An 11,576-nucleotide genomic window follows, 5' to 3' on the forward strand; every position below is an offset into this window, starting at 1 on the left:
GAACCCGGGCCGCACGCATGCCAGGCGAGCGCGCTACCACTTGAGCCACATCCCCAGCCCCTATTTCTAGCTCTTTTATAGGTCTTTGATCTATTTTGAATTTTATAAATGGTAGGAGGTATAGCCAAAGCAATCCTTAGCAAGAAGAGTGAATCAGGAGGCATCACAATACCAGACCTTATTAAACTATACTACAGAGCCATAGTAAAAAAAAAAAATGGCATGGTATTGGCACCAAAACAGACACATAGACCAGTGGTACAGAATATAAGACAACAGAAACAAACCACATAAATACAGTTATCTCATACCAGACAAAGGTGCCAAAATCATTCATTGGAGAAGAGACAGCCTATTCAACAAATGATGCTGGGAATATTGGAAACCACATGTAACAAAATGACATTAAACCCCTATCTCTCTCACCTTGCACAAAACTCAAGTCAGAGTGGACCAAAGACTTGGGAACTGTGGGGCTGGGATTGTGGCTCAGTGGTAGAGCACTTGCCTGGCATGTGTGAGGGACTGGGTTCAAATCTCAGCACCACAAATAAATAAATGAATGAATGAATGAATTAATTAAAGGTCCATCAACAACTAAAAAAGTTTTTTTTCAAAAAAGACTTAGGGACTAGAACAGAGACCCTGCGCCTGATATAAGAAAAAGGAGGGGCTGGGGATGTGGCTCAAGCGGTAGCGTGCTCGCCTAGCATGCATGAGGCGCACTGGGTTCGATTCTTAGCACCACATAAAAATAAAATAAAGTTATTGTGTCCACCTAAAAAACTTTAAATATATATATATTTAAAAAAGGTACTTCCTTTATTTAAAAAAAAGAAAAAGTAGGCCCAAATCTTCATCCTGTCAGCTTAGGACCTGACTTCAAGACTCCTAAAGTACAAGAAGCAAAATCAAGACTCCATAAGTAGGATGGAATTAAACTAAAAAACTGCTTCTCAGCAAAGGAAACAGTCAATAACATGAAGAGAAAGCCTACAGAATGGGAAGGCATCTTTATCAGATGCACCTCAGAGAGAGCGCTGGTGGGATTCTCCATCAGGTACAACCAGAAGAATGAGAAATCATACTCCATCTATGTATGATGGGTCTAAGTGCATTCACTGTTGGGTATAACTAGTTAGTACAAATTTTTAAAAATAATAATAAATGGTAGAAGATGAGGGTCTAAATTTCTCTTTTGTCTGTAGTTAGTTGTTCCCACACCATTTGATTAAGAATTGGACTGTCCTTTTACTTTTCAAGAACAAATCAGTCAGGGCTAGGGACATAGCTCAGTTGGTAGAGTGCTTGCTTGCGTGCACAAGGCCCTGGGTTCAATCCTCGCACTACACACACACACACACACACGAACCAATCAGTCACAGAGGTATGGGTTCCTCTCTGGACTGTGAATTTTACTCCACTGGTCTGTGTGTCTGCTCTTCTGCTGTACCACAGTTTGAATTACCAGAGCTTTGAGATACTTTTTTGTAAATCGTTTCTGAATTTCCCATTTGGACTATTTGTTTTTAGTAGATAGAAAAACCAGGATTTTTGTGTGTGTGTGTGTGTGTTGATCTTGTATCCTAAAATTTTTCTAAACTTATTAGCTAATAGTTTTCTCCTCCTCCTCCTCCTCCTCCTTCTTCTTCTTGTGGGCTTTTAGAGTTTCCTGTTTAGAGTTTTACTTCTTCCTTTCTGATTTGGATTTTTTATTTCTTTTTCTTATTTAATTACTTTAGTTAAAGCTTCTAGAGAATGTTGAATAGCAGTGGTGAACGTGGGCACCCTTGGGCTGGGGATGTGGCTCAAGTGGTAGCGTGCTCGCCTGCGGCCGCTGGGTTCAACCCTTAGCACCACATAAAAATAAAAATAAAGATATTGTGTCCACCTAAACCTAAAAAATAAATAAATATATAAAAGGAAGTGGGCACCCTTGTTATCATCCTGATCTTAGAGAAAGCCTTTCATCCTTTCCCAGGTTGGGGGCGGTCAAACCCAGGCCTCACATCTGCGCCTGTGCTCCACGCCGGCCCTGTCTTCCACTATCAAATGTGATGTTCCCTGTGGGTTTTATAAATGAGGAAGGGGAAGTTCTTTTTTCTATTTTCGCCAGATTTTTTTAAAATCATGAAATAGGATTGGATCTGCCAGCGGCTTCTTCCGCTGTGTTTGTGGTGACCAGGTGGCCTCCGGCTCTGCTGATGACACCTGGCCTGGCTGGGCCTCCTGTGCCAAGCCTCTAGATGTCGAGACGCCCTGTGCGTGGAGCTAGGTGGCTGGACTCAGTCTGCTACTACTTGTCGGGGACTTGGGCATACACTGCCATTCCCCTTCCTGCCGTGTGCGGTGTGCGGTGTGCGGTGTGCGGTGTGCTGCGTATCAGGGCACACCCAGCCTGGAGGAGGAGCTGAGAAGAGGAGCGCTCTCCTGGCCTTTCTCTCAGTCCTGGGACGGCTCAGTGCTCCTCCTCTGGGAAGCTCACTGGAAGCTGCTGTCCCAGGCTCCTCTTCAGGAGGACTTGGCCCCTGAGGCTCTGCCTTTGATAGTCTACTCAGGTGTCTGTGTCTCTGGGCCGAGAAATAAGAAATCTCTGAACATGGCCCACCACCTCTGACGTCAGGCGTCTGACTCTTCTCTTGCTTTCTCCTCCGGGTTGTCACTGTGTCCTTCTCCCCCAGGAGCCAGCCGTGTCCAGCTGGTCTCGCTTTGTGTCTTTACTCCGGTCTTCACTGTTTTCGCCCTGCTATCTGTTTCACATGCTCCCCTTTTCTTGGTTCCTGGAGGTGCAAGGTCAGGGGGCCAAGACCCCTGGCCTCGGGCACCTCTGATTTCCCAAGCGCTTTCCTCTTCCACCTGTGGGTTGTAAGAGTGGGGTGCTTAGTGTTCACTTACGGCATTTTGTCTTCCTTCTGTTGCTGATCTGGAGTTTCACTTTTCCGTGGTCAGAGAGACGTTCTTATGTTTTTGGTTGATTGTTTTGTGTCCTGGCGCGAGGCATCCAGGAGGGTGCCCCCGTGCACCGAGGGGGTGTGCTCCTGCTCTGGGGCACAGCATGTACTGCTGCTGGTCTGCAGTGCTCTCTCTGGGACCTCTCTGGATGTCTGTCCCTCCTAAATTAAGAGGCACTGGGGGCTGCAGCTGCTGGGGGAAACTGTCCTTCTCCCTGGTCCTCTTCCCCCCATTCCTTGTGCTTGGTGGCCCTCCTGTTGGAGGGTGGTTTATAATCTGTATCTCCTCGACGGACCTGTCAGTGCGTGATGTCCTTCTGTCTAACAGTGACTATGACCTGGTGCATGTGCTGTCCGAGCCAGCTCAGCCACTCCAGCTCTCCTTTGTTACCTGCTGTGTGAGACGCCCTTCCTGACCACCCTTGCCTTTGGTGGTGGAGCTGCAGTCACTTGCTCTTGGCGGGGCGCCACGTGCTTGTGAAAGGAAGGCACTGCCGTCGGCCCTGTGCCTACTGGGGTCTCACAGTGCTCGTCCCTCCAGCCTGCGTCGCCACCTCCTCTGGGGGCATTTGTTGTTTCGGGTGTGCCATTTGATTCCCGTCCGTTTCCTTTCTGTGTGTTTGTGAGTCCTTCTCCTAGTGCTCGTGGTGGGGATCAGGGTAGGCGTCCACCCACACACGGCCCCTCCTGGCCCGTACTCAGCACCGCATCTTCGTGGGCGTCCACTGGCAGCGGTCTAGACCTCGTCCCTTCAGCAGGTCTTGGTTCTCCTCTTCCTGCAGTATCTACTCACGTGCTGTTGTTTGTTTCTCTTTTTAGGTTTTATTTTTATGTTTCTTTGTTACTCTGCAGGAGCCAATGCCTCGGATAATGTCTAATAATGTCTATCCCGTGTCTGGAATGTGGCTGGTTTGACACTTGAGATACCACCTGGCTGTGGCAGCCTTTTGAGTTGACAGTTTGGCCAGGTCTAGAGTTCTAGGGCAAAATCTCTTCCCTTAGAATTTTAAGGAATTGCCTCATTATCTTCTAGTCCCATGTTCGGATAAGAAATCTTATGCCAGTCTGACTCTGGTTGTCTTAAAGGTACCCTTTCCTTTGATGCTCTTGAATTCTGAGGTTTCGTGCTGTTGGGTCCAGGTGTGTCTGTGTCTTCGTTCTTGTTTTTATTTTCATGGTTAGCCTTGTATTCTTAGCACGAGTAGATCAGAGTACCTACAGTTTCCCAAAGACCTCGCTGCTTGGGGTTGAACGGGTGGCAGGGGGCCGGTGAGGTCTGTCATGGTGGACAGGTTCCCTGGGTCAGAGCCACGTCTTTTTTGGCAGTAATGGTCCTCAGTGCTGGCTGCATGTTGGAATCACCTGGGGCTTTAGGAACCAGTGCTGAGTGCTGTCCCCTTTGGGGTGCAGTCCTGGCATTGAGATTTTAGAAGCGTCCCAGGGGATTCTGAGGGACAACAGGGTCGAGAGCTACTGCTCTAAAGTTCAGCCCTTGGCCAGGATTGGTCAGCACCGGGGGCACCCACAATGGTCAGTGATGTTTCTGCCGTTGTCATCGTCACTGTCTTCATCATCTTGTGTGTCTGGAAGACGTTAATGTTTTCTGAAACTCACTTCTGTCTTCATCATCTTCACTTGGTTTGAAGTAAAGAACTCTACAAACCCTGGCTGTGGACCAAAGCACGCAGAGCCAACTGCTTCTGAAACTGGTCACAGGTCCTCGATACCCTTGGCTGAGAGGCTGTGCATCTTCCCTGGCGAATGACAGCAAAGGTGGTGGCAGACCATGACACTGCCTGTCTGGTCACCAGGCTCATTTGGCCTTCACGAAAGACCCCCTCCCAGGCAGGCTGGGGGTGGGGACCGTGTGTGGGAGCCCTGTGCACTGTTAGTGCAGTGTGCCTGCTAGCTTCTCACAGAAGCACTTCCCTGAATGTGTTCCACGCAGGGAAGGCTGGGTGGGCCGGGGTCTGGATCACACAGGTGAAGATTCAGGTCAGTACAGCCACACACCTCTCACTGCATGCCAGCCGCTGAGGTCCCCCTGAAGCGGGACCCATGCTCTTCTCCTGCGGAGGAGGTCAGACCCTCCTTGTGAGCGCGCGACGTGCAAACATCTGGCTTTCTTGAGGTGGTACTGTTCAGGCGGGTTCCCTGTCTCTCTCAGGTGTGCTGTGCAGACCCCTTCCTGTTCCTCCCCGTCTCGAGCAGCTTTGGTCTAGGCACTCCACCTTGCTCTGCTCTGTTTTGCTCTGCTCGGGTGGCTGGGATTTGGCCACAGCGTGTCCTGAGGGTATGAGCCCCTGGCTGGGAGCACGGCAGGTGGCCACCTGGTCATTTCCTCTGCTCCTTTCTGTGGCAGGTCATTCGCTGGCCAGGCACTAGGGTTTAATGCTGGAAACAGACTGCAGCCATGTGGAAACCCTGCAGAAGGTCCTCTCTGGTTGGATGTTCCGAGAATGAGCGAGCACCAGCACGTTCCCTGTGGTGCTGGAGTTGGCCGAGTGCCACCAGGATCAGGACAGGACCATGTGGCAGCCCGGGGCTTCCCTCCTCATGGCAGAAGACAGGAGTGCCCAGGGCTGGCCCAGTCACACACTGGGGTGTCCCCCCGGGGACCATTACTTGTCTGAACTTTGAAACCAGGTTTATTCTTTCAGCCTGCACACACCTGTTTGGCTGTGTCACTTCTGGGTGGCATGGAGACTGAAACCATCTTGTTAGCACGCTCTGCTGGGGATGTGGGCGCCCTTCTTCCAGGAGAAGTGGCTCCCCGGCCCTGCCCTGCCCGTGGCGTCCAGGCAGAGCTTGCTGAATGTGGAGTCTGCATGTCGCCTCTCTTCAGAAGGCCTTGTGGTGACCCCTGCCCAGCCCCACACCCTACTCCTCCCGTGTTCCCTGGCTTCTCATACCCGGCAACTGACCGGGAGCCAGGCCACTGGCCCTGAGGCCCTGGGCTCTCCCTCCCACTGGCCACTGTTTCTGAGGCCGGGCTGTGCATGTCCCACCTCTGCCGCTGGCCTGGCGCCCTGTGCTCAGTGTTGGAGAGCACTGTCCATGCTGCTGGGCGCCACCTGGGCTGCTCCAGCTCGGGAGTCTTAGGACTGCACACTCTGCCGTCGGAGCGGGTGTCCGCCGTCGGAGCGGGTGTGCTCAGGGTGGCAGGCACTGGCAGCGGCCTTGGTTGCTGCAGTGGCAGCTCTAGGAGCTGTCAGGCGGTTAGGCTGGGAGTGCACAGCGGCCCCCGCAGCAGACCCCTGGAGTCCTCCCAGGCGCTCTCCCTTTGTTTCAGCTCCTCCTGGGCCCGGTGGGTCCATGGAAGATGTCCATCACTGTGTGTGGGCATTCTCCACTGATGTCCTCACTGTGGGTTTCCAACGCCGACCCGATTGGGGAATGCAGACTGTCCCTAGGTTCCTTGGAGTGTAAAGTACACTAAGCTTCATGCAGTTGGAAACTGAATTATTAGAACTTTTTCTCTTTCTTCCAACAGTTGGATATTCTAAAAATCAAGCAATTGCACAGAGCTCAGGGTCTTACCTTTGCTTCTTGGATTCAGTAAGTACCTCTTTGGTGGTGTTTATAATGAGGGTGTACATGTTGGTTGAGTAGTGATTGTACATTTTGGCTTGATTATTATTTTTTTTAAGACATTGATGGACCTTTATTTTATTCATTTTATTTCTCTGTGGTGCTGAGGATCGAACCCAGTGCCTCACACATGCTAGGCAAGCACTCTACCACTGAGCCACAACCCCAGCCCTTGGCTTGGTTCTGGAAAACCATTTTTCTCTGTTAAGATCAGACTTAAAGGTGAGTTGATGGGTTGTTGCTACTTAATTGCCAGAGCATGTAGTGAATCAACCATGATAGATGAAATAAAAGTGTAAAACTGCACCACAGAGAGAGTATAAACCCAGTGGAGATAAAGTGGCACAATGCTGGTAGATGGGATACTTGAGATCACAGCTGAATGGGAAGAGCCCATGGACGTGGGTGAGAAAATGAGAGTGGGCAGGTTGGCAGAAACATGGATGTAGACGCACAGCGATGGGTGGCCTGCAGAGGTCCAGGTCAGACAAATTAAATTAAAAACACATAAATGTTTAATCACGTACAATTGAAGTTAGCGAGATGCTTTTGAAAACTAAATTAGCAATGTGTTTTAAACAGGCAGGTGTCAGTGGTGATAGTGCGCCTGGGCATTCTGTCCAGGGACTTGAGAAGATGCTTAGGCATGGGGCTCCTGGAGCTTGCTGCTCGTATCCCAGAAAAGGATCTCTGCACTAAGGCACATGAGGCTGTGTACAACCAAAAATTAGAAAGAAGCAAATACGCAGTGGTAGAAAACCGGAGACGGCATGAGACTGTTGCCTGTTGGGAGCACTCCGGACTGCAGCCTGGTGATGGTATGGGTGAGCAGATTGTGCCAGGGCACATTTGGATTTGGATCTGCTTTTAGGCACAGCAGCGTGAAGTTTTACCCTTGCTCTTCCCTGCCACCAGGCTCCTGCAGGGCGGATGAGGCTCCTGGTGCCCAGGGTCTGCTCTGGCCCAGCTGAACTAACTCACAAAGGAACATCTCGTCTTATGTTGCCTGGGCTCTGCCCTTCACACTCACCTCGGTACCAGTGGTGGTGCACGTGGAGTTTGGGGACATGGCACGCCTGTGAGAGGCCAGGTGAAACTGCGTGCTCCACGGCAGTGCTCCCAAAAGCAGAGGCTGGGTCTCCCCTGCTCTGGGCTCATAGCCCCCAGCCTCAGCTCTGGCTTTCTTGCTCTTCTCTTCTCTCAGACCCCCCATGCCTCGGATGATCTCTCCCATGCCCTTCCATGTGCTGCAAGGAATCAGGAACATCCTCAAACGTTACTCAGGCACATGACCTGCAGAAGGGCTGCGACACCCTGGCTAGCAAGCACACCTGGGTGGCAGTCCACCTGCTTTTATCCCTGATGCAGCCCTGGCTCTTGCCCTGATAGGAGGGGCTTGGGGTCACAGTCCACGAGATTGGCTAATTTTACAACTGGGGCGGGCAAAGGGAAGGGCTGTAGTTCAAGTGGCTACAATTGGATCTTACATCCCAGTTAAGGCTAAATGCTATATTCTGAAAATGGACCACTGGCTTCTATTTCTCACAAGTCCCCCTTTTTATATCTTTTGGTCTCATTTTCAGTTTTGTTCTCGTACCCTTTGGTACTGCCATCTGTCCTGAATGGGTTAACTTTTTGAGGAGGAAACTGCCCATGGTAATGAGTTCTGCCCTCTGGGCAGTTCAGATAGCCGACCAGTGATCAGGAGGCTTGCTGAGGTCCTTCCCAGCTCAGTTAAAGCTTGTCTTCTTTCCAGGTCTTGATTAAAATCAAGCTGCCAGGCTGGAAGTGACGAGTTGCAAACTCCAAAAGAGGACTCCGAGCAGCAGCTCATAATAATCATATCAGCCAACGAAGCACAGATAGGTCTCAAATTGACTCAGAACAAACCGTGACTCTGACAGAGCTTTTGTGATATTCATCAGGCCCTCCTGCATAAAACCCTTCCTTTATAAACTCACAGTTTTACTTACTTTTAGGAGGACTGAAAATGTACCTCTCAAGTAAAGAACCATTGTTTTATCTTTTAAATGTCCATGTGTGTCTGTGCTTTGGTTATACTCTCCTGCCAGTGTCTAAGACCTACCTGGTCAAAATTGGTCAAAATTGACCTCTTTTCTATTGACTGTAAGAGTCAGCTGAGATTTGTCAGGGGTCACTCTTGGGAACTTGTGACAAGCTTCTTGGCTCCTTTGGCTTTTCCTCTACCAGTGGTGCCATCTGCCAGGATGGGTCAGGGTCTTACTGACCATGTGTGGCTTCCCTTGGAACCATCAGGGACATTTTCCTCTCCTGTGACAATCCTCTTTGCAGAATGTGCACTGGTTGGCTTCCTGTTCTCCAGGATCCTCTTGATCCCCCTGATCAGGAGGTCAGGTGAGTCACCAGAGTCGTAGGGCCAGCCCTTAGAGGGGTCCTGTCATTCCCTGGGTCCTGGCTGACCTTAGAGGGCAAGGGCCAAAATATTGGCTCTACTTTTTCCTTGGTCCTTTTACTTCCTTAACTTTGGTCTCCAGGATTTGGTCTTAACAGGCCAGTTTCACCAATCTTGAAGTGGGAGTACTGGGCTTAACTTCAATGTCTATAGTCTTATGGTTCCATTTAATTGGGGTCAGCATTAGCACTGGAAGTNTGTGTGTTGGTCTTGTGTGCTGTGGCCTGGAAGTCTGTGGTTTGGTAAGTAGCCTTTGGTCTCTGCCCTGGTTCCACAGATCTCCTGAATCCCATGGGCTCGGTACAACTTGTGCTCTGCTGAGGCAGCTTTTTGGGCTGGGACTGGTCACTGGAAGCCATGCAGAGGTGGCACCTCCCATCCTCCAGGGAGGGTCAGGCTGGAAATTGAGCTGATAACTGTGGTACCCACCTGATAGCCTCCACCAGCACTGAGCCACGGCCCGTGTCCTCCCCTTGAGCCCCCCGGCCCCCGCAGCACAGCAGGTGTCCCCTTGGTACCCACATCCCTCAGGGTGTCCTTCAGAGCGAAGAGGTCTGTTTCCCCAGGTCTGTGAGCCTCCTCCTCGAGCCCAAGGGGTTGTGAGACCCGTTGTAGCCGAGGCAGACTAAAGTGTGGGGACCCTGGGCCAGAGCTGTGGTGGCCTCTGAAGTGGGGCCTTCATGAGCCTGAGCCCTTCACCAGGGTCTGCAGGCTGCTCGGTGGGAAGGCAGCATGCTGGGGTCTGGAGCTGCCTTTCGGGCTGTGGGTGGCCTCCCCGCCCCTGTGCTCTGCTGCAGGAACCCGGGGGTAGAGCAGGACCACAGTGTGTAAAGGGAGCGTCAGCATGAGGGAGCGTGGTCACCTCCAGCCCCACGCCTTCAGGCCTCCTGGGCCCAGAGCTCAAGAGGGAGGAACCCTGAGGTTTCAGGGTGCTGGTGGGTTTGGGGAGCAGGCTGTCGGTGGAGCATGAGAGGGGCTCACGTGGAGGACAGTGGCGAGACGGAAGCCTGGGTGGCCTCCTGGCAGTCTCTGTGACATGAGCCTCATTCTTGGAAGCCCATGGCGGGACCTGACAGGCTTTGCCAAGGTCTCTCCCACAACGGGGAGGATGGGGCATCCAGGACCTCCCCAGGTCTCCCAGGGCTCACAGCAGTCAGCACCGGACTGTGGGGTTGGTGAGGGAGGGGACCAGCACACTGGTGTGGGAGCACGTGTGCCACCTGGTGTGTGCTCTGCCTCGGGCTCTGGATGGGTGGTTCTGAGCCTGCATCCTCCGAGGACCCCTGGCCAGGTGATTCCCAGCTGGGCCTTGTGTGTGTGTGAAGCTGAGCCTCACTGTTCACCGCCCATGGACCCCCAGGCTTCCTACAGGGAGAGCCTGGCTGGCAGCTGGGTCCTGGGGCCTGCAGCTCTGACTAGTGCTGCCCACTGGTGGCCCCTCTGAGTCTGCGCTTTCCTAACACGGCGCCGTTTCCCACCGTTGCGGTGGGAGTCGTGTCCCCAGCAGGGCAAACCGGGGTTGGGGTTGGCTTAGCTCACGAGGGAGAGGAGGCAGTGTTGGCCTGCTGGCGAGAGCCCTGGAGGCTGAAGGCCCAGCTCTTGGCTCCTGCTGGGCAGCCCTTGCCTCCCTAGGGGTCCTTTAATTCACCTTCCTCCATTTAAAATGAATATCCTCCCAAGGATGTTATTTTTGGTTTTCTTAGTGGACCTGTCTGTGCCTTTAACTGTGCCTGCGTGACCACATCTGGACCTGCGACCGCAGGTGGGAGGGCCGCTGCAGCAGGAAGCCACTCTCCACCCACACCAGCCTGCTGGCTGGCGGGATTTGCACTGGGTTCAGGGAGGGATGTGTGGCCATCCTCGTCCCGCCTCCTCCACGCACCCTGGGTCTGAGTTGATGTGGGTGGCTGTAGAGAGTTGGCTCTGGGTGGACAGTGGCTGTGTTGAGCAGAGCACTGTGGACGGCCCAAGCGTCTTCCTTGATCTCCTCTAAGCACGTGGTGAGCTGGGCCCCCCAGCCAGACAGTGCCACACTCCCTGGTCCAGTGACCACGCCACTTCCCACAGGCACAGAGTTCCTCTGCTCAGCCTCCGGCCACTCTTGGAATGGTCAGGACTTTGGTCTTCCTGTGGGTTGTGTGTGGCTGCCCCTTCCCTGACTCCTGGTGCGTCTCCCTTTTCTTACTGCTTGTTGCAGGTGGTGGTGATCTTGAACTCAGAATGTGCTCTTTCCCCAGGATGACGTGATGATGCCTGAGAGGGTGAGGCTGCAACACGAGGCTGCCGTTCAGCACCCCACCAGTGTGAGTACTGCCCCCCACAGGCAGCCCCGCACTGAGGCACCCTCCCCGCAGAGGGCGTGAGGAGCTGCGCCTTGTGTGGGGAGCTCTGGGTGCTTTAAAACTGACCAAAAGGGGGGCTGGGGTTGTAGCTCAGTGGTGGGGCACTTGCCTAGCACGTGTGAGGGTCAGGGTTTGATCCCCAGCACCATAGATAGATAGATAGATAGATAGATAGATAGATAGATCAAAGATAGATAGATAGATGGATCAAAGATAGATAGATAGATAGATCAAAGATAGATAGATAGATAGATAGAT

At 52.3% G+C, this 11,576-nt stretch overlaps 1 protein-coding gene across 8 annotated transcripts in view; it reads left to right on the plus strand.

The window, feature by feature from the left end:
• Positions 1-11,576, plus strand: part of B3gntl1 (UDP-GlcNAc:betaGal beta-1,3-N-acetylglucosaminyltransferase like 1) — a 40,639-nt gene that overhangs the window by 3,745 nt on the left and 25,318 nt on the right. For 3 of the 8 annotated variants that reach the window (XM_015503998.2, XM_048796805.1, XM_048796816.1), the window contains 2 exons: positions 6,445-6,509; positions 11,214-11,279. In XM_015503998.2, coding sequence (XP_015359484.1) covers positions 6,445-6,509; positions 11,214-11,279 — 131 coding nt within the window. Of the gene's footprint in view, positions 1-6,444; positions 6,510-10,679; positions 10,739-11,173; positions 11,280-11,576 lie in introns of all 8 variants that reach the window. The other 5 variants (XM_048796811.1, XM_048796820.1, XM_048796833.1 and 2 more) reach the window with 4 other exon arrangements.

This window comes from Marmota marmota, unplaced genomic scaffold (genome assembly GCF_001458135.2).
Source record: "Marmota marmota marmota unplaced genomic scaffold, marMar, whole genome shotgun sequence".
In the NCBI taxonomy this organism is placed as follows: Eukaryota; Metazoa; Chordata; class Mammalia; order Rodentia; family Sciuridae; genus Marmota; species Marmota marmota.